This window comes from Prionailurus bengalensis, chromosome F2 (assembly GCF_016509475.1).
Source record: "Prionailurus bengalensis isolate Pbe53 chromosome F2, Fcat_Pben_1.1_paternal_pri, whole genome shotgun sequence".
NCBI lineage: Eukaryota > Metazoa > Chordata > Mammalia > Carnivora > Felidae > Prionailurus > Prionailurus bengalensis.
The window spans coordinates 57,708,790-57,735,479 of NC_057353.1; the positions used below are offsets into that span (position 1 = coordinate 57,708,790).

Consider the following 26,690-nt stretch of genomic DNA (forward strand, 5'->3'; position numbering starts at 1 on the left):
TAGGGTAGTTCATAGAAGTAAGGAAAAGCTAAAATCCCAGCTTGCCAATGGAGGCATCCTTCTTGTTTTCCTTGAAGCCCCTACAAAACTTCACATGAGGCAATTGCCTTACAATGGGATGTTTATTTTCCTGAAGACCAACCACTAACCACTATCTCCTCATATTCCCTAAAACAGAATCAAACTCTCCATGGTGACGTTCAATATTTTCCCTGAACAATATGGTAGCCACCAGCAACATGTGGCTATTGCGTACTAGAAATGTGGCTCATTTGAACTGAGATATCCTTTAAGTATTAAGCACGTTCCAGATTTCAAAGATTTAAAATGAAATAAAATGATGGTAAATTATTGCATTAATATTGTGTTCTGATTACATGAAATTATACTATTGAGGTTAAATAAAATATGACATTAAAATTAATTTCATCTTTTAAAACTGTAGCTACTAGAAAATTTAAAATTATATATGTGGCTCAGATATTTCTTTCTTTTTTTAATGTGTATTCATTTTTGAGAGAGAGACAAAGACAGAGAGGGGTGGGGTAGGGGCTGAGACAGAGAGGGAGACACAGAATCCAAAGCAGCCTCCAGGCTCTGAGCTGTCAGCACAGAGCCAGACACAGGGCTTGAACCCTGGAGCCGTGAGATCATGACCTGAGCTGAAGTTGGACACTTAACTGACTGAGCCACCCAGGCGCCCCTCACATATTTCTGTTGGACAATGTTCTTGTAGACAGCCTCCAAAAATTTTTCAAGACATAGATCAAAGAGTTTTGACAACTACTTTATCCTACAGTTAAAACATTTTTTAAAATGTTTATTTATTTTTGAGAGAGAGAGAGAGAGAGAGAGAGAGAAAGAGAGACAGAGTACAAGCAGGGGAGGGGAAGAGAGAGAGGGAGACACAGAATCTGAAGCAGGCTCCAGACTCTAAGCTGTCATCACAGAACTGAATGCGAGGGTCAAACTCACCAACCGTGAGATCATGACCTGAGCCAAAGTCAGACACTTAATTGAGCCACCCAGGCACCCCTCTCCTACAGTTTCAAATGGACATCTTTTTTTTTTCTTTTTAAGTGTGAATAGCTGCAAAATATGCAAGTTCTACTACACTATAATTTTATAAATATTTGAAATACAGTTTCCTTAAAATCTTGTTAACATTAGTCCATTTAATTTCTAGAAAACGTCCACTGTATATTATAATTGCAAAGACTGCAATATCAATCAGACAAATTAGGAATTCTATGTGTTCAATAAAACAGACTTTGTGTTTCAATTCAGGTTACTCTATAATTCTATGTATGGTAAATTCTAATTCTAGGATATACAGAGATACAGATAGATTAAAAGATAGGTGGGTGGATAGATGATACATATGCATATACACAAACATACACGTGAACGTACATTAAGATATAAAAAGAGGGGACTTTCTGTAAGTTTGTTTTGTAGATGAAATAAGGTATTGTCTTCTTCAAATATTTCTTAGTGAATCTATTTTTTGCTTTGATCTCAAAGACTCTCCCCTCAGGAACTATATGCACATAGAATTTTCTACTCTGGATCGCTAGAATTTTATTTACACTCATTTCAGCTGGAAAAGTAATATGTGACTTTCTTTTGAAACCGTGAAAGACAATCACGAAAAGGAAAGTGATAAAAGAGAACAAACAGATAGAAGTAGGTTCTTAAGCTGGACTGTGTTAAAAAGTGGAATACTTGGAAACGGTGTTAGCTCTGCCCCCCGTCCCCCCCGCCCGCCCATACACACACCCTGGAAATTGTTCATGTATTCCAGAACACACATACAAAAGGCTGAAGATAAATGCACGAGACAACTGAAATCAAGGAAGATCCTCCTCATACAAATTAAGGAAAAGCTCAAGACAGAGAAGTATTTACTTCACACATGGAGCTAATGTTAAATGCATATTGTATTGCGAGAAGAAAAATCAATTCAATAACCAGGCTAGTTTAAAGTATTTCTTCTACACCCTACTAACGAATGAGTGGGTCAACCAGGCAATTAGAGAAGAAATTAAAAAATATATGGAAACAAACGAAAATGAAAATACAACAATCCAAACACTTTGGGACGCAGCAAAGGCAGTCCTGAGAGGAAAATACATTGCAATCCAGGCCTATCTCAAGAAACAAGAAAAATCCCAAATACAAAATCTAACAGCACACCTAAAGGAACTAGAAGCAGAATAGCAAAGGCAGCCTAAACCCAGCAGAAGAAGAGAAATAATAAAGATCAGAGCAGAAATAAACAATATAGAATCTAAAAAAAGTGTAGAGCAGATCAACGAAACCAAGAGTTGGTTTTTTGAAAAAATAAACAAAATTGACAAACCTCTAGCCAGGCTTCTCAAAAAGAAAAGGGAGATGACCCAAATAGATAACATCATGAATGAAAATGGGATTATTACAACCAATCCCTCAGAGATACAAACAATTATCAGGGAATACTATGAAAAATTATATGCCAACAAATTGGACAACCTGGAAGAAATGGACAAATTCCTGAACACCCACACTCTTCCAAAACTCAATCAGGAGGAAATAGAAAGCTTGAACAGACCCATAACCAGCGAAGAAATTGAATCGGTTATCAAAAATCTCCCAACAAATAAGAGTCCAGGACCAGATGGCTTCCCAGGGGAGTTCTACCAGACGTTTAAAGCAGAGATAATACCTATCCTTCTCAAGCTATTCCAAGAAATAGAAAGGGAAGGAAAACTTCCAGACTCATTCTATGAAGCCAGTATTACTTTGATTCCTAAACCAGACAGAGACCCAGTAAAAAAAGAGAACTACAGGCCAATATCCCTGATGAATATGGATGCAAAAATTCTCAATAAGATACTAGCAAATCGAATTCAACGGCATATAAAAAGAATTATTCACCATGATCAAGTGGGATTCATTCCTGGGATGCAGGGCTGGTTCAACATTCACAAATCAATCAACGTGATACATCACATTAACAAAAAAAAAGAGAAGAACCATATGAACCTGTCAATCGATGCAGAAAAGGCCTTCGACAAAATCCAGCACCATTTCTTAATAAAAACCCTTGAGAAAGTCGGGATAGAAGGAACATACTTAAAGATCATAAAAGCCATTTATGAAAAGCCCACAGCTAACATCATCCTCAATGGGGAAAAACTGAGAGCTTTTTCCCTGAGATCAGGAACACGACAAGGATGCCCACTCTCACCGCTGCTGTTTAACATAGTGCTGGAAGTTCTAGCATCAGCAATCAGACAACAAAAGGAAATCAAAGGCATCAAAATTGGCAAAGATGAAGTCAAGCTTTCACTTTTTGCAGATGACATGATATTATACATGGAAAATCTGATAGACTCCACCAAAAGTCTGCTAGAACTGATACATGAATTCAGGAAAGTTGCAGGATACAAAATCAATGTACAGAAATCAGTTGCATTCTTATACACTAACAATGAAGCAACAGAAAGACAAATAAAGAAACTGATCCCATTCACAATTGCACCAAGAAGCATCAAATACCTAGGAATAAATCTAACCAAAGATGTAAAGGATCTGTATGCTGAAAACTATAGAAAGCTTATGAAGGAAATTGAAGAAGATTTAAAGAAATGGAAAAACATTCCCTGCTCACGGATTGGAAAAATAAATATTGTCAAAATGTCAATACTACCCAAAGCTATCTACACATTCAATGCAATCCCAATCAAAATTGCACCAGCATTCTTCTCAAAACTAGAACAAGCAATCCTAAAATTCATATGGAACCACAAAAGGCCCCGAATAGCCAAAGGAATTTTGAAGAAGAAGACCAAAGCAGGAGGCATCACAATCCCGGACTTTAGCCTCTACTACAAAGGTGTCATCATCAAGACAGCATGGTATTGGCACAAAAACAGACACATAGACCAATGGAATAGAATAGAAACCCCAGAACTAGACCCACAAACGTATGGCCAACTCATCTTTGACAAAGCAGGAAAGAGTATCCAATGGAAAAAAGACAGTCTCTTTAACAAATGGTGCTGGGAGAACTGGACAGCAACATGCAGAAGGTTGAAACTAGACCACTTTCTCACACCACTCACAAAAATAAACTCAAAATGGATAAAGGATCTGAATGTGAGACACGAAACCATCCAAAACCTTAGAGGAGCAAGCAGGAAAAGACCTCTCTGACCTCGGCCGTAGCAATCTCTTACTCGACACATCCCCAAAGGCAAGGGAATTAAAAGCAAAAGTGAATTACTGGGACCTTATGAAGATAAAAAGCTTCTGCACAGCGAAGGAAACAACCAACAAAACTAAAAGGCAACCAACGGAATGGGAAAAGATATTCGCAAATGACATATCGGACAAAGGGCTAGTATCCAAAATCTATCAAGAGCTCACCAAACTCCCCACCCGAAAAACAAATAACCCAGTGAAGAAATGGGCAGAAAACATGAATAGACACTTCTCTAAAGAAGACATCCGGATGGCCAACAGGCACATGAAAAGATGTTCAGCGTCACTCCTTATCAGGGAAATACAAATCAAAACCACACTCAGGTATCACCTCACGCCAGTCAGAGTGGCCAAAATGAACAAATCAGGAGACTACAGATGCTGGAGAGGATGTGGAGAAACGGGAACCCTCTTGCACTATTGGTGGGAATGCAAAGTGGTGCAGCCGCTCTGGAAAGCAGTGTGGAGGTTCCTCAGAAAATTGAAAATAGACCTACCCTATGACCCAAAAATAGCACTGCTAGGAATTTATCCAAGGGATACAGGAGTACTGATGCATAGGGCCACTTGTACCCCAATGTTCATAGCAGCAGTCTCAACAATAGCCAAATTATGGAAAGAGCCTAAATGTCCATCAACTGATGAATGGATAAAGAAATTGTGGTTTATATACACAATGGAATTCTACGTGGCAATGAGAAAAAATGAAATATGGCCTTTTGTAGCAACGTGGATGGAACTGGAGAGTGTGATGCTAAGTGAAATAAGCCATACAGAGAAAGACAGATACCATATGGTTTCACTCTTATGTGGATCCTGAGAAACTTAACAGGAACCCATGGGGGAGGGGAAGGAAAAAAAAAAAAGAGGTTAGAGTGGGAGAGAGCCAAAGCATAAGAGACTGTTAAAAACTGAGAACAAACTGAGGGTTGATGGGGGGTGGGAGGGAGGAGAGGGTGGGTGATGGGTATTGAGGAGGGCACCTTTTGGGATGAGCACTGGGTGTTGTATGGAAACCAATTTGTCAATAAATTTCATAAAAAAAATAAAATAAAGTATTTCTTCTAATGTTCTGATTTGCTGTTGTGGTGAAGAAGCCCTCAATTATGTTCATCATTGAAATTCTAAGATTAAAGGAAATATTCCCTTACAGAAGCTTGCGGAAGGGGTATAAAGTAACCTTAAACACATATATTACTTTAACATTGCAAAGCTCAGTCATTATATTTTATGTTTAGTAAGCTTAATGGCAATGTTTGTAAGCTGAGAAATAAAAAATGACTATAATTTAATGTTTAGTCACCTATAAATTAATCATCGCATAATCAAATGTGGAAGAAAATGGTATATAGTGACATTTTTTTCTGCATCAACACGTCAATTAAATCTAACAAATAACTAAAGACAAACACGTTTCCTGATGAGACGGCAACATTTGGCAAAATAGATGTCATTTAAAATGATCCTGTTTTGAACGAGCCATTTCATGTTTCCTTATCTAGTCAGTATAATAATTTTATGATATAATATTATTATTTCTAATATAGGAAAAAGAAAAACTAGTTCAGAAGAATCAAAGATCATGCCTGTCTACAAATGTGTAACTACTAAGAAGGACACTATGGATTTGAAATCAGTTCCATTCAGTTTAATCCAGCTTCAAATCTCAAGAGATTTTTCCACCAATCATATTTGTGGTTTGGAGAATTAGAACACCATGATTGCTTTTAAAATTATCAAACATAAAGAAAAACAGGTACAATGATATATGAAGAAAATTATAGATATTGAGGTATTAATCATCTTGGTTAATTGAGATTTATACCAACTAGGAAAGCTGTATTCCCATGTTCTATGCCAGTGACTGCCTTCCTGAAAGAGATCTGATGTGAGAATCTATAGAAGCAAAACAGGACTTTTCAAACTGTGTTATAACCTGTTAGTGTATCATGAAATAAATTTATTGAGCGTGACCCAATTTTAAAAACAAATAGGTCAATATAGAACAATGGTGTTCTAATTGTCAAAATAGGTCTATATAGGTCTATATAGAATATAGATTAAAAACAAATAGGTCAATAAAAAATAGAGAAGTGAATTCACATATTAAGGGAAAATATTATTTTGTGGCATTGTGTGTACGTGAGTGAATTGGGCCACAATGTAAAAAAAAAATTCTAACTGCGGGTCATGGTTAAAAATGCTTGAAAACAAATTTCTATAAGGATATCTTAAAATAGAGGTAAACCAACAGATCAAAAATTAATGTCCTCAATCAGGTACTTGATAAAAATAGCAAAGAAATGAAAGTAATTATGTCCTCCTTAGAAAATAAATTGGATTTTTTTAGAAGAAAAAGAAGAGATAAAAGTTTGGTAGATTGGGTAAGATAAACAAGGGGAAATGTGATGACCTCTGTGAAACTTCAGGTATCTCAGTAAATGAGAATGAATTAAACTTAGCAAAGCAGACATCTCATCGAACAGGAGATAATTACCACATTTTGATGACAATTACAGGTAATTATCATGACACAAAAAGATTTCTATCTCAATGCAAGATTAATATAATGTGTTTGTTCCATACTTCATAATGAATTTACTTCATGCTTATCTTGGTGTAAGATACTTACAGCACCTTAGTGTGAGATACATCCTTGTAATAACACATATCTTAAGAAGTACACAGTTCTGACCTTTGCCAACTATGTGATCTTAGATAAGTTATTCAGTCTCCATGTTAAACACAGACAATAAAAGTATCTACTTCACAGGGGAGTCTTAGGAGGATTAAACAATTCATAAAAAGTTCTGTGAATAGCATCTGGCATGTTGCTAAGCCTTCAATAAATGCAAGTTTATTTTTCAGGTACTACATGATTTTTTTAAATATTTCAACAACCCATAATTCATACAGAGAAGATATCTGACAAATAAAATATTTGTTCAACTGAACTGACGACACAGGTTGGGTGATCAAAATAGTTTCTTTATATAGAGGAAAGGTTAGATTTAGTGATTTTTCCCAAGTTTACACAGTTAGTTTGGGGCAGAAGCCTTCTGATCTAGTTCTGATTCATAAATCGGGGCTTGCCTATGAGGCAAGTGTAACTGATCACTGAATTGATTTTTAAAACCATGCTGCTGCCCTTAGGATCACGATTCATGAACATAAAACATTCTGGCAGGCAGTATATACTTTATCTAATAACAATGAGTTAATGTGTTTTAAGTCCTTACTATATTAAGCACTCTGTAGTCATTACCTCACTTATTTCTTAAGGCACTGTGAAATGCATTCTCCTAATATCCCCATTTTTATAGATAAAGAGACAGAATTATAGGGAGGTTAAATAACTTGAACAAAGGTATCAGTAAATTGTAAGTCAGTATTTGAACTACCATATGAACCAGTTTTATGGGCTCTACTACCAAACTTTCCTTCACTAACCCAGAAAAGATACCAAACAATCTGACAGGAATTCTGATTCTGTCTAGTTAGGTACTCTCTGTATTCTTCCAAGGAGAAGGAGGATAGAGAGAAGACAGGAAAACTAGCTGTTTTTTTTCATCTTCTCTTACATTCGTTCAGCATAATATTCTTACTTGAAGTATTGTGGCACATGCATGTTTAGATGTATTACTCATTTATAGTCAAACAGAAAGACAATCTAACCTTTTGAAATACCCATAATGTGAATCTTCTATGAGTGGAGACCACAATAAAAGCTACTTTTTATAATAAGGAGTAGCTGTGAGATGTATAGTAATAAGAGAAACATTGAAAGAAAAGGCAGCTTTGTGCCAAAACACGATATATCTGAATGATACGTCAAGCAGAAAAGATAGGAAGCAAAAAGCCATTATTCATGGCTTCTTTAAAAAAAATACATACTTACGACTTCAAAAAAAAAAGTCTCAGAAAACATTCATCTACAATTTTAATGTGTTGTCACTTACGTTAGTCACCAGGAGGAGAGTTGTGTTATTTAAAGATTGATTTTTCCCAAATTCTCATGTAAGTTTACATTTGGATAAGGGAGAAGTAGAAAGTATTGGCAGAAATCATACTCTAGATACGAATTTTCTTTCCTGCACTTCTTCATGATCTCTTTGCCTTTGTCTTTATGATTCTGCTTCCTGCCACAGATGGTTCTACCTTACCTTATTTGTATTCACTGCTGTGATGACCCAGACGCATTGTGCATTGCTGTCATACTGGAATGGAAAGTTGGGAGACGTAAAGGTTCCACTTGGTCCTTGAAGATTAGAGCCACATGTCTTCACTAAAAAAGAAATTGCATTTTAAAAGTGAGCCTATGCCTCATGCAAAGTCTTAGCAATACAGTGTTTTGCAAACAGACTTTAAATTCAAAATTGCACAATTATAGCCACGTTGACATACATATTAGGGCGTTTTGTCACTTATCAAAGTGAGACTATTTTTTATACTCGAAAGTTCACAAGCTCAATATTTTCAACATTCACTGAAAACTAACTATGAATAAAAGTGTGAGGCATTATAAATTATCCTCTGTAAATAGGTTAGCTTAATTAGGGAGAGGTATATTTATGCAATATCATGTTAATAAAAATCTACAAAAAGAAAGAAAGAAAGCCATGGATTGATTAAGCCATCCAGATAGTGTTTTCAATCCTATTTATTAAGTATCCTAGGACTTGAGACTAACTGAGAAATCAATATTAAAACTACTTTTACTGTTCTTATAACTGTAAATTAGACCATTCAGGCTACAAAAAGAGCTGCACTGAGGTAATTTTAATAAATTCCCACAAAAGTTAAATGTTGTAATACTTCTTCAGTTTTCCAACCCTTCTTTCTTCTACTTAAGAAGAGTGAGTGGCTGCACTACACCTGTGCCTTCTCTTCCTTCTTGGTCACCATGTTTCTTGTTGGCATTTGTTGTTGTTGGCATGTTTCTTGTTGGTTTTGATTTGCATCTCTTTGCCCCATTCCATTAAAATCCTGCATGTGTCATCCTTCTCCAACTCATCAATAATAGTTCAGTGTATTTTTAAATGATGTACATATATTTTCTTTTTTTTTTTTGAGGTACACATATTTTCACTGCACTTAAGACTTCACATAGTTATTATCATCACCACTTTATTTTTTTAATGTTTATTTATTAATTTTGAGAGGGGGAAGAGGGGCAGAGAGAGAGAGAGAGAGAGAGAGAGAGCCCAGTGTGGAGCCCAACACGGAGTTCGATCCCATGACCATGAGATCATGACCTGAGCTGAATTCAAGAAATCAGACGCTCAACTGGCTGAGCCACCCAGGTGCCCATATTCATTGCCACCTTAAAGATCTGTTTAGAGGTCCCAAAATTTGCTTGACTTCCCCGAGATCACTCAGCTAATAAATAGCAGAGTCAGGATTACAGCTCAGGTTCTTTCAACTCCAAGTCTTACTTTCCTATAACCAAGGGTCTCTCTAGTATGTTAAATAAAGTTTTCTTTACTATTTTTTTCACTTTAGCTTATATTTTAGCATAAATCTCTTCCAGATAACTTGAAATTTATATCTTGTGGTTAAACCATTGAGGATTAAATGGTTACTTTTCCTTTTTCTTCCTTCAACATCAGTTACCAATTTTTCCTTTTTTCCACTTACTACCTAATTTCCTATAAGTCTTCTATGCTCACTACAGCATTTTCTTGCCTCTCATTCCCTCTCTCTCTCTATCTTTCTGTCTCTCTCTGTCTCTCTTTCAATTCCCATGGTATATATAGTCCCACCTTGGCTGATTTTAAGCTACCACATGTTATCAAGACCTCACAAAATTTCTGAGTATTCAATAATTGGCTTTTCCTCCCACTTCATTGAGATATAATTGATATACAACATTGTGTAAGTTCAAGGTGTATGATGTGATGATTTGATACATAGTAAAATGATTACAGCAAGGTTAGTTACCTCCATCATTTCACATAATTACTATTTGTGTGTGTGTGTGGGGGTAACATTTAAGATCTAATCTCTTAGCAACTTTCAAGTACACGACACACTATTATTAAGTATAATAACTATAATGTATATTATATCCCCAGAAATTATTCATCTTATAACTGAAAATGTATTCTTTACCCAACACCTCCCCATTTTTCCCACTACCCCTGGCCCTGACTTTGGCAACTACAATTCTATTCTCTGTTTCTATGATTTAGTCTTTTTTCAGGTTCCACATATAAGTAAGATCATTGCTCTTTAATGTCTTACGAATCTTCTATGTGCACTATTCCATTTTCTTCTCCCTTATTCACTTTTGAAAGTATTATAGTTGACTTCTCTCATTTCGGTATCAAAACTGCTTTCTCAATGCAAGAAATGACCTTCTAATTGCTAAATCTAATAGTACTTCTTCATTTTTTTCCATATACACGATTTCTTAGCAGAATGGAAAGAACTGATAAGCTGTGTTTGAAATTATCTTCCTTCCCTTATACAGTCCTAAACTCTCTTGATTCTTACCTAATTGTTTGAAATCATTATGCTCCATACTTTGTATTTATTTAAGTTTGTTTATTTATTTTGAGAGAGAAAGAGAACAAGCATGAACAGGGAGGGAGGGAGGGAGGGAGGGAGGGAGGGAGGGAGGGAGAGAGAGAGAGAGAGAGAGAAAATACCAACCAGGATCTGCACTGTCAGCACAAGGCCCCCAGTGCAGGGCTTGAACTTACAAACCCTGAGATCATGACCTGAGCTGAAATCCAGAGTTGGATGCTTAAGTGATTGAGCCACCCAGATGCCCCTCCATATCTTGTGTTCTTGGTTTTGTTTTGTTACATTTGACCCTTAGGTAGCTTAATTATAAAATGATTAAATGGCCTTTTTCTTTGTTCAATGGTCTCTCTGAATAGTTAATCTAATTCATTTCTAGGCTACAATGGTCACTCATGTACTAATAGCTCTCAAATTTACGTCACCAATTTTTCCATCTCCTATTTCTAGAGTAATCATGTCTCTCCCTGCTGGACATTCTATGAAATGTTTTAAAGAAGCTTTTAATTAATTATACCTTTCTTCACCCACTTCCCTCCCATCCATACATAGGCACCCTTCAAGACCTATGTATTTCTCATCTGAAACATTCCATTTTCCTTTTCTTTTCTTCCCAATACCTAGTACTTCATCATCATCCTTTCTCGAGCTAGAAATAGCTACTTAACTCCTTTCGTATACTCATTTTTCTTCCTGTGCTCCATTGTCTTTAGTGCTACTATATTTATCTTTCTAAAATACAGATTTGATTATCTTACTTGACTTCATTAAAAACCTTGATCTCTGTTTCCTATAGAATAAATTACAAACTGCCTAATGCAAAATATAAAATTGTTTCTATGAGGATCTAGATTTCTTTTCCAGTACAATCTTCTGTCATTTTATACAGTATATACTCAACTTGTGCCAGAAAAGAATTCTTGTTCTTCTTTGAATATATCACACCCTTTATGATTTTCCACTCATTTCTATAATGTTTTCCAAGTCTCAAATGTGATTCCTTCTTACATTCCCTTGCAGAAATTCTTTTCATTTAAACAAAGCCAAGATGATGTGCCACTTCTTTGTATGAGAAGTATTCCTAATTCCTCCGTTCAGGGTTCTGAATGGACTCTAGTCTTCCCAGCATATTATTTGAACAAAACATCTATAAAGGTGTTTAAGTGCTAGAGATCTGATAGAAAATAAACATTTTAAGCACTTCACAGCAATAAAATATTTATAGCAATCATATGATTGAAGTTAGTAGAATCAACTTTCTAATAGGACATACTGTTTCTTTGAGTGACACTACTTGGGAATTCTCTGGCATGCTTTGTTTTCTAAAACATATACACACTTATAAACTTTTGTGGACAAGGCCTGTTTTTCATCCCTGTTTGTTAACTCCTGATGCAGTGGCTTTCATAATGCAGGGATGTTTACTAAAGGAAGAAATATCCAAGTTATTTATCACAGCTCTTAGGTGGAGTATCAAATGAGTGACCTCTACATGATGATGAATAATCTTTATATATATGTTCCAGACCAGGAAATTGTCCTTTATGAAAATAAAAAAAAAACACTCATAAAATTACAAGTAAAAATCACCAATATATATGTTGGAGTTACAAGATGCTATTGGAGTAATAGATCAAGAAATGCTATGGAAGTGGTAACAGATCAGGGAAGGTGATTCTTAGGAAGTAACATAGAAAAAGAGCTGTGTTATTTCTATGTTTTGTTCCCTGCCCCTCTCTGGTAATTTAGCAGCCTTTCTCCCATGGCTCGTGTAGAAACCTTAAAAAGAACAAACCCATTCTGATCAAATCAAGGTGAATTTGTACAAAATAATAAGGTGTGCATTTCCCCAGTAATACTTCATAAGACATTATCTTTTTAAAATTAACATGTGACCATTACTATAAGAGATGGTTGAAATGAAATGCTTTAAGGACATTTGAGGAAAAAAAAAATCATCCCATGTGTGCAGATGTATGGGCTCTGAATATAAAACAATGCAGTGATGAAAAATTGACTCAGAAAATAAAATGGCTCAGGAAATTAAGTATTTTCAAAGATATAAGTTATAGGAGGTCTAGTTAGAGCTATATTAGCTTAAACGAAATAAATATTTCCCAAGTTGTGAGAAATCCTTCTTATATTAAAATAAAATAGTTTAAATGAAGGAATTAGTAATCTAGGGAGGAAAAAATACCCAGTAAATGAAACGAGTTTGGGAATTAATTTTCAACTGACATCACAAAAGATTTGCTCTAAAAAAATGGATGAAATGTGGTAGAAATCTATTATCAAAGTGGACAAAGGAAAATAAGACAAGTGAGACAAACACCATTAGACGTAGAGCATCTGTCCTCTTAATGGACATCACTAGGAACTGTGGAGTTTACACATAGAAAATAGAACTCCATTAAATAAGTACAGATTTCTGGGCTGAGTGTCAGAAGTTTAGTCTTTCTACACAATATTTGGCATATGTTTAGAAGGACTCTGTTCAACCACACTTTATATTTCTCTCACACTTTCTTTACGAGAAGGAAACTCCTAATAGTTTGGAAGATCACACACAGAGTTGGTTTTATTATGAAGTAAATTCCTACATGGAAGTTTAACTTCATAGTAATCTAAATACAAACATGTGGAATTTAAGTAGTGACTTCAAATATGGTTATAACACTTTTAATACACCAGAATTTTATTTTGTTTTTATTTCACTTTAATTGATTAATATAGCATATAATATAATTTACGTTAAAAAAGGCTGATTTATCTAAACATCAAAGACCTGTTGTTAGACTTCTGATAAACACGTAGAGAAACTACTCCCTGAATCAATCCCAATTCTCAGGTTGTGGACTCTGGGTCATGAAACATGCACACACCCACCGCCCCCCCACGTCCCCCCACCAAACACACACATCTGAAGGTGAATGATAATACCTATCTAAATCAGTGTCTGGAACTATCAATAAGTAGTTCTGTTTAATAATATTTAATTGGACATCCCAGTCCCTATGTCTTCATGAGAAGCTGATAAAGTGCCAGAAGTGGAGTAACAATTAGGACTAATCTTCAAATACATCTGAGCGTCATCTGCATAACAATGGGAAGTCTAATCCATGTCTCACTGAAAGGAAGCATATAAATGCAGAATAATAATGAAATGAACCCAAAGCAGAAAACCGGAAAACAGAGGAGATGCCGTGAAAAGGACAGAATTAAAATCAGCAAAAGGCAGACTGCACAGGATCAGATAAATTTGATTAAAACCCAGCAAATGCAATTCCTATTAAAAGTGAGAAATACAGTGTACAGATTTTTCAAGTCACAACTAAAACAGGAAAATTCTTTCTTTTTCTTTTTCCAGTTCTTGGCTGTCCATAATTTCACCTAGTCACGAAGGTCAAGTTTACATACAATGCTGCTTCTCCCTGCTCTTTGTTTCACTGAGTCACCCTACTGGTATAAGGATGAGAACATAAATGGCATGAAACCAGTAATAGAAATGATTTGTATCAATTAATGACGCAGTTTTCTTTTTGAGAAAAATAAAAGAAAATATAATTGAACCTAGTGTTTCCAGTAAGAAAGAGATCAGTCAGGTGGTAGGCAAGAATGGGATGAATTACTATGCACAATATATCTAGAAACCATAGTGTTTTAGGGACATTGATAAGGGAAAGGGAGGTAGAAGTAGGAAGAACAGAAAGAAAGAAAAAGATGGATGATGTGTCGTGACGAAGACGGGGGAAACTAGTTGTCCATAGGATTTAACATATAACAGTATGTTCTACTCAGTTTCAAACTGTTTCTCTACCTTTGATGTAGACTGCTCGCATCCTTTCCCAAATTACCCAGAAGATTAACTGAGCAGGTTATCAACTTTAGATTTAAAAACCATTTTTGTTTGTTTGTATGTTTGCTTGTTTGCTTGTTTAGAGGACAGTGTCTACTTGAGTTTATGTAACATCAACATAATCCAGAAAATCAGAAAGCAAGATTTAAAGCCAGAGTTAACTATTAGACATTAAGTTTCCACCTCTTGGTCCAAGAAATTCACTGACATCTTTTAGAAGACTTTGGACCTCCTAGAATTTAAATTAGAGGGTGAGGCTATCTGGTGGACATCTAAAAAGACAAGGAACTTTAAGGAGTCAATTTGTAATTTCAAAATGCACAATGCTCAAAGCTACTTCCATAACTTTTTATATGCTGTTTCCCTCACCTGGAATACTCTTTTTAGCTCCTTTTTTTAAAGGTTATTTATTTATTTTGAGAGAGAGAGAAAATGTGTGTGTGCAGTAGGGAAGGGCAGAGAGGGTGAGAGAGAAGATCCCAAGCAGGATGCTCACTGACAAGTGTAGAGCTGGAACCCACAAACAATGAGATCATGACCTGAGCTGATATCAAGAGTTGGATGCTCAACCGACTGAGCCACCCAGGCACCCGGATTCTTTTTTAGCTCTTAACCGCTAGCTATATTCATTCTTCAAAATCCTTACTTGTATTAGAGCACTCTTACCCTATTTTAATAATTTAAGTACTGAATCCCTTTATGTCAGTGATTATGCCTTTCATCTCCTAGCGACAAAAAAAAGTTGACTTAGTGTGTAGAACTGAGTAAATGCTCAGAAAAGTTTTTTTTTAATTAATGAATAATTAAATAAAGTGAAATACACCTAAATATAAGAAATTAAAAAAGACTAGAGTTTACAATTTAAATATTTTCATTAAAAAGTGAGAAAAAGGGGCGCCTGGGTGGCGCAGTCGGTTAAGCATCCGACTTCAGCCAGGTCACGATCTCGCGGTCCGGGAGTTCGAGCCCCGCGTCAGGCTCTGGGCTGATGGCTCAGAGCCTGGAGCCAGTTTCCGATTCTGTGTCTCCCTCTCTCTCTGCCCCTCCCCCGTTCATGCTCTGTCTCTCTCTGTCCCAAAAATAAATAAACGTTGAAAAAAAAAATTGAAAAAAAAAGTGAGAAAAAGAGGCAATTCATCAAAGAAGCATCTCAGGATAATTTGGATATCACTTGAAATTGTAGACACACTTTCCTCCTAGTGAAAGGTCAAATGACTCTTTGATGATAATTTGTTATAATTTTTTATGGAGATATTTATTAAACACCAAACATTGACTTTGGATGTTTCAAGGCAAAAATGAATAAGATAGGACCCTTTCTCTAACAGACTTGAAGTCTTAAAGACACAAACAGATCATTTTAAGACTTGTTGTAAGTGCAAAAATAAAGGTAGCACGTGTTAATGGGAATACAAAAGTGCACATTTTTGCAGCTTGGGAGCTTAGAGAAGTCATCCCTGAAATGATGTCAAAATTGAACTTTGGAAAGTTGGGACACATGAACTCAGAGTAGAAATCAGGATGGGTTTCTAAGCAGAGGGGAAAATGGCAATAAGTAACATATGGTATATAAGAAAGTTAATTCCCAGAATATCTAAGATTGTTTGGAGCTGACGAGATTCTTCAGATATAGCTGGAGAGGTAAATAAATGACTATTCACAAAGTGCCATACATGATAGGCTAAGGCAGTTGTTGAACGTGTGTGTGTGTGAGTTTGTCAAAACTAAGGTGATACTTTGGGGGTTTTGAAGGACGCTTGACTTCACTGTAAATGTAGTGAGCTTGATCAGTCCAGGTGTTGTATACAGAATGCATTTTAAAAAACTAAACACTAGTGGCCTAGAGATAAGGATGAAAACAGTCAAGTCATATACTTTTCTCTCCCCATGTACTTATTTTTTTAATATAATTCTATTTCATTTTAAGTGCGAGGGCACAGAATATTTACTGACTCATTCATACAACCAACAGCAATTATTTTTAAAATGTTTATTTTTGAGAGAGAGAGAGAGAGAGAGAGAGAGAGAGAGAGAGAGAGAGAGAGAGAAAATCCCAAGCAGGTTCCATGCTGTCAGCACAAAACCTGACACTGGGCTCATCCCAGGAACTATGGGATAATGACCTGAGCCGAAATCCGGAGTAGCACTTAACTGACTGAGCCACCCAGGGGCCCCAACCACAATAATATTAAAACAAACAAACAAAACACTAGGATGCATGCAACAGTATTAGGATTAATGACCGTGCCCTTGTGGTCCAGGCCCTGCCTTCACACATCTCACACTGTAGGGAGAGAGACAGACATGAAACAGCCCATTGCACAATTATAATCATGAAAAAGGCCACACAGGAAAAGTACAGGATTCTTTGAAAGTACAGGCGTATGTCATTTTAGTTTGTTTGCAGCTGTTGCCCTTGTTACAAATGGAAGCTTTGTGGCAACCCTGCATCTAGCGAGTCTATCAGTTGCCATTTTTTCCCAATAGCACTGGCTCTTTCATGTCTCTGCCACATTTTGGTCATCCTCAAAGTATTTGAAACTGTTTCATTATTCTTATGTTTGGATTGCTTTTCAATTGCTGCAATCTCATGCTAAAACTTGTGTAAATGAGAAGCTGAGTCTTAGGATGAGCAAAAAAAGGGTTTTTTTGAGATGGGATCTACTCCTGGTGAAGATGCTGTAAAGATTGTTGAAATGATAAAAAAAGGATTTAGAACTTGACATCAATTTCTTTGGTAAAGCAGTGGCAGGGTTTGAGAGAACTGACTCCAACTTTGAAAATTCTATTGTGAGTAAAATGCTATCAAACAGCATCTCATGTTACAGAAAAATGGAGAAAAAAGGAGTGAATTGGTTTGGCAAATTCACTGTTGCTTGTGTTTGTTTGTTTTTGAAGAAATTGCCACAGCCACTCCAACTTTCAGCAACCACCACCCTGATCAGGATCTGTCAGCAGCCATCAAAATCAAGGCAAGACCCGCCACCCACAAAAGGGTTACAACTCCCTGAATGCTCACATGATGGGTAGCAATATTTAGCAATAAATTACGTTTTATTTGTTTTTTGTAGACATAAAGCTATTGTATACTTAATAGACTACAGTATAGTGTAAAGGTAACTTTTTTTTGAATATATGAAGTTTACTGTCAAATTGGTTTCCATACAACACCCAGTGCTCATCCCAAAAGGTACCCTCCTCAATACCCATCACCCACCCTCTCCTCCCTCCCAACCCCCATCAACCCTCAGTTTGTTCTCAGTTTTTAAGAGTCCCTTATCCTTTGGCTCTCTCCCACTCTAACCTCTTTTTTTTTCCTTCCCCTCCCCCATGGGTTCCTGTTAAGTTTCTCAGGATCCACATAAGAGTGAAAACATATGGTATCTGTCTTTCTCTGTATGACTTATTTCACTTAGCATCACACTCTCCAGTTCCATCCACGTTGCTACAAAGGGCCATATTTCATTCTTTCTCATTGCCACGTAGTACTACATTGTGTATATAAACCACAATTTCTTTATCCATTCATCAGTTGATGGACATTTAGGCTCTTGCCATAATTTGGCTATTGCTGAGAGTGCTGCTATACACATTGGGGTACAAGTGCCCCTTGCATCAGTACTCCTGTATCCCTTGGGTAAATTCCTAGCAGTGCTATTGCTGGGTCATAGGGTAGGTCTATTTTTAATTTTTTGAGGAACTTCCACATTGTTTTCCAGAGTGGCTGCACCAATTTGCATTCCCACCAACAGTGCAAGAGGGTTCCCGTTTCTCCACATCCTCGCCAGCATCTATAGTCTCCTGATTTGTTCATTTTGGCCACTCTGACTGGTGTGAGGTGATATCTGAGTGTGGTTTTGATTTGTATTTCCCTGATGAGGAGCGACGTTGAGCATCTTTTCATGTGCCTATTGGCCATCCGGATGTCTTCTTAGAGAAGTGTCTATTCATGTTTTCTGCCCATTTCTTCACTGGGTTATTTGTTTTTCGGGTGTGGAGTTTGGTGAGCTCTTGATAGATTTTGGATCCTAGCCCTTTGTCCGATATGTCATTTGCAAATATCTTTTCCCATTCTGTTGGTTGCCTTTTAGTTTTCTTGGTTGTTTCCTTTGCTGTGCAGAAGCTTTTTATCTTCATAAGGTCCCAGTAGTTCATTTTTGCTTTTAATTCCCTTGCCTTTGGGGATGTGTCAAGTAAGAAATTGCTGCAGCTGAGGTCAGAGAGGTCTTTTCCTGCTTTCTACTCTAGGGTTTGGATGGTTTCCTGTCTCACATTCAGGTCCTTTATCCATTTTGAGTTTATTTTTGTGAGTGGTGTGAGAAAGTGGTCTAGTTTCAATCTTCTGCATGTTGCTGTCCAGTTCTCCCAGCACCATTTGTTAAAGAGACTGTCTTTTTTCCATTGGATACTCTTTCCTGCTTTGTCAAAGATGAGTTGGCCATACGTTTGTGGGTCTAGTTCTGGGGTTTCTATTCTATTCCATTGGTCTATGTGTCTGGTTTTGTGCCAATACCATGCTGTCTTGATGATGACACCTTTTAGTAGAGGCTAAAGTCCGGGATTGTGATGTCTCCTGCTTTGGTCTTCTTCTTCAAAATTCCTTTGGCTATTCGGGGCCTTTTGTGGTTCCATATGAATTTTAGGATTGCTTGTTCTAGTTTTGAGAAGAATGTTGGTTCAATTTTGATTGGGATTGCATTGAATGTGTAGATAGCTTTGGGTAGTATTGACATTTTGACAATATTTATTCTTCCAATCCATGAGCACGGAATGTTTTTCCATTTCTTTAAATCTTCTTCAATTTCCTTCATAAGCTTTCTATAGTTTTCAGCATACAGATCTTGTACATCTTTGGTTAGATTTATTCCTGGGTATTTGATGCTTCTTGGTGCAATTGTGAATGGGATCAGTTTCTTTATTTGTCTTTCTGTTGCTTCATTATTAGTGTATAGAATGCAACTGATTTCTGTACATTGATTTTGTATCCTGTGATTTTGCTGAATTCATGGATCAGTTGTAGCAGACTTTTGGTGGAGTCTATCAGATTTTCCATGTATAATATCATGTCATCTGCAAAAAGTGAAAGCTTGACTTCATCTTTGCCAATTTTGATGCCTTTGATTTCCTTTTGTTGTCTGATTCCTGGTGCTAGAACTTCCAACACTATGTTAAACAACAGCGGTGAGAGTGGACATCCGTGTTGTGTTCTTGATCTCAGGGGAAAGCTCTCAGTTTTCCCCATTGAGGATGATGTTAGCTGAGGGCTTTTCATAAAGGCTTTTATGATCTTTAAGTATGTTCCTTCTATCCCGACTTCTTGAGGGTTTTTATTAAGAAAGCTTGCTGAATTTTGTCAAAGGCCTTTTCTGCATCGATTGACAGGATCATATCGTTCTTATCTTTTCTTTTATTAATGTGATGTATCACGTTGATTGATTTGTGAATGTTGAACCAGCCCTGCATCCCAGGAATGAATTCCACTTGATCATGGTGAATAATTTTTTTTATATGCCGTTGAATTCGATTTGCTAGTATCTTATTGAGAATTTTTGCATCCATATTCATCAGGGATATTGGCCTGTAGTTCTTTTTTTTTACTGGGTCTCTGTCTGGTTTAGGAATCAAAGTAATACTGGCTTCATAGAATGAGTCTGGAAGTTTTCCCTCCCTTTCTATTTTTTGGAATAGCTTGAGAAGGATAGGTATTATCTCTGCTTTAAACGTCGGGTAGAACTCCCCTGGGAAGCCATCTGGTCCTGGACTCTTATTTGTTGGGAGATTTTTGATGACTGATTCAATTTCTTCACTGATTTTGGGTCTGTTCAAGCTTTCTCTTTCCTCCTGATTGAGTTTTGGAAGCGTGTGGGTGTTGAGGAATTTGTCCATTTCTTCCAGGTTGTCCAGTTTGTTGGCATATAATTTTTCATAGTATTCCCTGATAATTGCTTGTATCTGAGGGATTGGTTGTAATAATTCCATTTTCATTCATGACTTTATCTATTTGGGTCATCTCCCTTTTCTTTTAAGAAGCCTGCCAGGGGTCTATCAATTTTGTTTATTTTTTCAAAAAACCAACTCTTGGTTTCATTGATCTGTTCTACAGTTTTTTTAGATTCTATATTGTTTATTTCTGCTCTGACCTTTATTATTTATCTTCTTCTGCTGGATAGGCTGTCTTTGCTGTTCTGCTTCTATTTCCTTTAGGTGGGCTGTTAGATTTTGTATTTGGGATTTTTCTTGTTTCTTGAGATAGGCCTCGATTGAATGTATTTTCCTCTCAGGACTGCCTTTGCTGCATCCCAAAGCATTTGGATTGTTGTATTTTCATTTTCGTTTGTTTCCATATATTTTTTAATTTCTTCTCTAATTGCCTGGTTGACCCATTCATTCTTTAGTAGGGTGTTCTTTAACCTCCATGCTTTTGGAGGTTTTCCAGACCTTTTCCTGTGGTTGATTTCAAGCTTCATAGCATTGTGGTCTGAAAGTATGCATGGTATGATTTCAATTCTTGTATACTTATGAAGGGCTGTTTTGTGACCCAGTATGTGATCTATCTTGGAGAATGTTCCATGTGCACTCGAGAAGAAAGTGTATTCTATTGCTTTGGGATGCAGAGTTCTAAATATATCTGTCAGGTCCATCTGATCCAATGTATCATTCAGGGCCCTTGTTTCTTTATTGACCATGTGTCTAGATGATCTATCCATTTGTGTAAGTGGAGTGTTAAAGTCCTCTGCAATTACCACATTCTTATCCATAAGGTTGTTTATGTTTGTGAGTAATTCTTTTATATATTTGGGGGCTCCCGTATTCGGCGCATAGACATTTATAATTGTTAGTTCTTCCTGATGGATAGACCCTGTGATTATTATACAGTGCCCTTCTTCATCTCTTGTTACAGCCTTAATTTAAAGTCTAGTTTGTCTGATATAAGTTTGATTACTCCAGCTTTCTTTTGACTTCCAGTAGCATGATAGATAGTTCTCCATCCCCTCACTCTCAATCTGAAGGTGTCCTCAGGTCTAAAATGAGTCTCTTGTAGACAGCAAATAGATGGGTCTTGTTTTTTTATGCATTCCGATACCCTATGTCTTTTGGTTGGTGCATTTAGTCCATTTACACTCAGTGTTATTATAGAAAGATATGGGTTTAGAGTCATTGTGATGTCTGTAGGTTTCATGCTTCAGTGATGTCTCTGGTACTTTGTCTCACAGGATCCCCCATAGGATCTCTTGTAGGGCTGGTTTAGTGGTGACGAATTCCTTCAGCTTTTGTTTGTTTGGGAAAACCTTTATCTCTCCTTCTATTCTAAATGACAGACTTGCTGGATAAAGGATTCTCGGCTGCATATTTTTTCTGTTCATCACATTGAAGATCCTGCCATTCCTTTCTGGCCTACCAAGTTTCAGTAGAGAGATAGGTCATGAGTCTTATAGGTCTCCCTTTATATGTTAGAGCACGTTTATCTCTAGCTGTTTTCAGAATTTTCTCTTTATCCTTGTATTTTGCCAGTTTCACTATGATATGTCATGCAGAAGATTGATTCAAGTTACATCTGAAAGGAGTTCTCTGTGTCTCTTGGATTTCAATGCCTTTTTCCTTCCCCTGATCTGGGAAGTTCTCAGATATTATTTCTTCAAGTACACCTTCAGCACCTTTCCCTCTCTCTCCCTCCTCTAGAATACCCTTTATGCGTAGATTATTTCTCTTTAGTGCATCAGTTAGTTCTCTAATTTTCCCCTCATACTCCTAGAGTTTTTTATCTCTCTTTTTCTCAGCTTCTTCTTTTTCCATAATTTTATCTTCTAGTTCACCTATTCTCTCCTCTGCCTCTTCAATCCGAGCCATAGTTTTCTCCATTTTATTTTGCAACTCATTGAGAGCATTTTTTAGCTCCTCCTGGCTGTTCCTTAGTCCCTTGATCTCTGTAGCAAGAGATTTTCTGCTGTCCTTTATACTATTTTCAAGCCCAGCGGTTAATTTTATGACTATTATTCTAAATTCACTTTCTGTTATATTGTTTAAATCATTTTTGATCAGTTCATTAGCTGTTGTTATTTCCTGGACGTTTTTTTGAGGGGAATTCTTCTGTTTCGTCATTTTGGATAGTCACTGGAGTGGTGAGGGACTGAGAGGCACTTCCCCTGTGCTGTCTTGAATAACTTGTGCTGGTGGGTGGGGCTGCAGTCAGACCTGATGTCTGCCCCCAGCCTAGCGCGGGGGCCACAGTCAGACAGGTGTGTGCCTTCTCTTCCCCTCTCCTAGTGCAGGAATCACTTTGGGGTGTCGTGGACCGTCTGGGCTACTTGCACACTGTCAGGCTTGTGGTGCTGGGGATCTGGCGAATTAGCTGGGGTGGGTTGGCAAGGTGCACAAGGGTGGGTTGGGGGGCAGGCTCAGCTCGCTTTTCCTTTGGAAATCTGCTTAGGGAGGTGCCCTGAGGCACCAGGAGGGAGTCAGACCAGCAGGAGGGAAGGATCCGCAGAAGCACAGCTTTGGGTTTTTGCGAGGTGCAAACAAGTACCCTGGCAGGAACTGGTTCCCTTTGGGATTTTGCCTGGGGGATGGGCGAGGGAGATGGTGCTGGTGAGCGCCTTTGTTCCCCGCCAAACAGAGCTCTGTTGTCCGGGGTCTCAGCAACTCTCCCTCCCTTTGTCCTCCAGTATTCCCGCCTCAGAGCAGAGCTGTTAACTTATGACCTCCCAGATGCTAAGTCCCGCTTGCGGTCGGAACACACCCCGTCCGGCCCCTCTGCTTTTGCAAGCCAGACTCGGGGGCTCTGCTTGGCCGGCGGGCCGCCCCTCTGCCCCGGCTCCCTCCCGCCAGTCCGTGGTGCAGGCACCGCCTCTCCGCCCTTCCTACCCTCTTCCATGGGCCTCTCGTCTGCGCTTGGCTCTGGAGACTCCGTTCTGCTAGTCTTCTGGCGGTTTCTGGGTTATTTAGGCAGGTGTAGGTGGAATCTAAGTGGTCAGCAGGATGTGCAATGAGCCCAGCGTCCTCCTATGCCGCCATCTTCCCAGGATCCTCTAAATGCTAAAGGTGACTTTTATATGTACTGGGAAACCAAAACACTCATTTGACTCACTTTATTGTCATATCTGCTTTATGTCTGGAGATCTTTGGCCAAATCCACAGTATCCCCAAGGTATATCTGTATTGCATATATAGAAGACTCGCAATAGCCCAAGGAGTCAAATCATAAAGCACTATTCCTCAAAACAATTACAGGCCATCAGTATGACATAATTTAAGGCATGCTAAAGAAGGAAAACACATGTTAAGAAAAAGGTCGTATAGTATCTTTAAGAAAAAGAAAAATGTATATTTTTCGAATATATCCAATAACCAGACCATGTGTTAATATTTTTCTTTGAATTTTATAATTGTGATTGAATTGTTAGACATTACTGTCACTAGATTTTATATCTTGGTGCTGCTAACCAAATTTTAAAGTATCTCAAAGCAGTTTGTTTTTAGGTAGGCGTATTATCTTCTCTCCAATTTTTTTTTTATTTACACCAATAGGCTTAACAAATCCTTGGTGATATGAAGGCCACACAACAGCCAACCATTTCCCTAAATAATGGGGTTTCATTAGAAGCTCTTTTCTGCATAACAATGAACAGAATATGCTTCTAAGGCAGCATCCAAGATCTTTTATACAGGGAAATAAAGAAAAGTAAAAAAAAGACTAGGAGACCACATCTGGAATTGGGTCAGTGAATCCCAGGATATGAAAAACATTTATATATGGGAGACTCTATTTCTCTATGCAAAAGAATTATATTTTAACAATTATTATTCAAGATTTCAAGGAACAAAATATAAGATTCTACAGAATGGCAACCACCAAATTCACTTTTGAGTTTATACTACTCAAGGATAACACTATTAGATAAATCTAAGAAAATGTTCTGGCAACAATTTTTTAATTATTTGGCAAGTAGAGAAATCTTGGCATAAAGCTACCATTCAGAGCAAAATAGAACAAATAAAGTGGTCCCAAATTATATAGATATTGGATGGAAAAGAATACTATACCCCATCCTTTATCTGCCACACCTAAACAAGCTGAGTGAAACAAACATTTTAAGCCCCATAAACAGATTTAAAATGTTTGGCTCAGGTCATGATCTCATGGAATGTGAATTTGAGTCCCATATCGGGCTCTCTGTGTTCAGTGCAGAGCCTGCTTTGGATCCTCTGTCCCTCTCTCTCTCTGTTCCTCCCTCTCTCATTCTCATTCTCTCTCTCTCTCTCTTTCTCTCTCAAAAATAAGTAGACATTTGCATTTTTTTTAATGTTTCATAAGTGGAAATCCAGAACCTAATTTCTTATATCCTAATATGGCGATAGGTAAATTAGTTTAATTAAATCTCTCAAAAATTTAAATTAATAAAGATATGAAAACCCAGATTTATTTAATATTGAAGACTGAAATAGAAATTCCAAAATCAGATGTCACTTGATCAAAAGCACACAATTGACCCACCTGGTAACTGGGTTGGGACTGGGGGAAAAAAAGGGGGTATGTGGCCATCTGGCAAGCATATGACATGGATAAAGGAAAACATCTCTACCCAAAATGTTTAGACACCTCTGATTGCGGGCCAAGTTTTCCAATACTTCTAATTTTTTCCAAAGCTAGGAATCTGGATGTTTATTTGAAATGTTTAATATTTTCAATGTTGGAAAAAAATTAAGATATATCAACCTACAATAGCCAAATATATATATAAGCTATTTCTGGACAACAAGCCTCTGATTTGCAAGGTCTGATTCACATATTCACTTTGATGTGAAATTAAAACAAGTAGATTAGGATTTCAATGAAATGAGAGTTTAAGAACAGAATTGCAAACATATTTCAGTTATAGAAATGGAACAAATTGCTTTAGTGCTTCCAATTTACAAACAGGTTTTTAAAAAAATTGTTTTCAAAATGAGACACCCTTATCAATTCATTTATTCTTCTCAATGTCATTTGGTTTTTAGAAAAAAAACTTCTATGTTGGAAAACTTAAAATTTTTTTTTTTTTTTTTGGGACAGAGAGAGACAGAGCATGAACGGGGGAGGGGCAGAGAGAGAGGGAGACACAGAATCGGAAACAGGCTCCAGGCTCTGAGCCATCAGCCCAGAGCCCGACGCGGGGCTCGAACTCACGGACCGCGAGATCGTGACCTGGCTGAAGTCGGACGCTTAACCGACTGCGCCACCCAGGCGCCCCCCAAAATTTTTTTTAATGTTTATTTATTTTTGAGAGAGACAGAGACAGAGTGTAAGCAGGGGAGGAGCAGAGAGAAAGGGAGACAGAATCTGGAGCAGGCTCCAGGCTCTGAGCAAGCTGTCAGCACAGAGCCTGACACAGGGCTCAAACCCACAAACCGCGAGATCATGACCTGAGCCCAAGTCAGATGCGTAACCAACTGAACTACCCAGGCACCCCTATTTTGGAAAATTTTTAGATTCAGAGAGGATGTAAAGATCATACAGAGTTCTCATGAGCCCTCTCTCCCAACCCTAAACATCCTACACAACCACAGATATCTGTCAAAACTAAGGAAGTATCACTGGTATATTCCTCTTAACTAACCTTCAGACTTCATTTGAATTTCATCAGGTTTTTTATTTTTATTCTTTTGCTTTGTTCCATTTTTTAAACTAATATCCTCTTTTCTGTTCCAGGATCTAATCCAAGATATCTCATTGCACTTAACTGTTATGTCTCTTTAGTCTACTCTTTTAATGTCATTTAAAATTAATATTTTGCCAATCATCCACAATTGTGTGTGTGTGCACGTGCACATGCCTCACATGGGAAGTCGATACCCCCTGTATCACCAACCCAAGAGCAAACGTGAGGATGAGTTTCTGAGCTGGCAAACCTTGGGGCCAGAACCTGAACAGGGTGAAGTTGATAAGTAATGACTTATCATGCCACAGGAGCCCTTGGTTGAACCTGTCTGCATCACAGTATAAGCACCTTTCTAGCCAAAATTCTTAAAGATTTGTTTCCAAGGGTTTAGTTAGAAACAAACAAAATTGCTACAGGGTGGTTTGACG

The 26,690-nt window shown here is 37.4% G+C and overlaps 1 protein-coding gene across 1 annotated transcript in view; it reads right to left on the minus strand.

The window, feature by feature from the left end:
- Window positions 1-26,690, minus strand: part of CSMD3 (CUB and Sushi multiple domains 3) — a 1,274,540-nt gene that overhangs the window by 619,240 nt on the left and 628,610 nt on the right. The window contains exon 11 of the mRNA XM_043601622.1: window positions 8,409-8,530. Within this exon, the coding sequence (XP_043457557.1) occupies window positions 8,409-8,530 (122 nt within the window). The remainder of the gene's footprint in view (window positions 1-8,408; window positions 8,531-26,690) is intronic.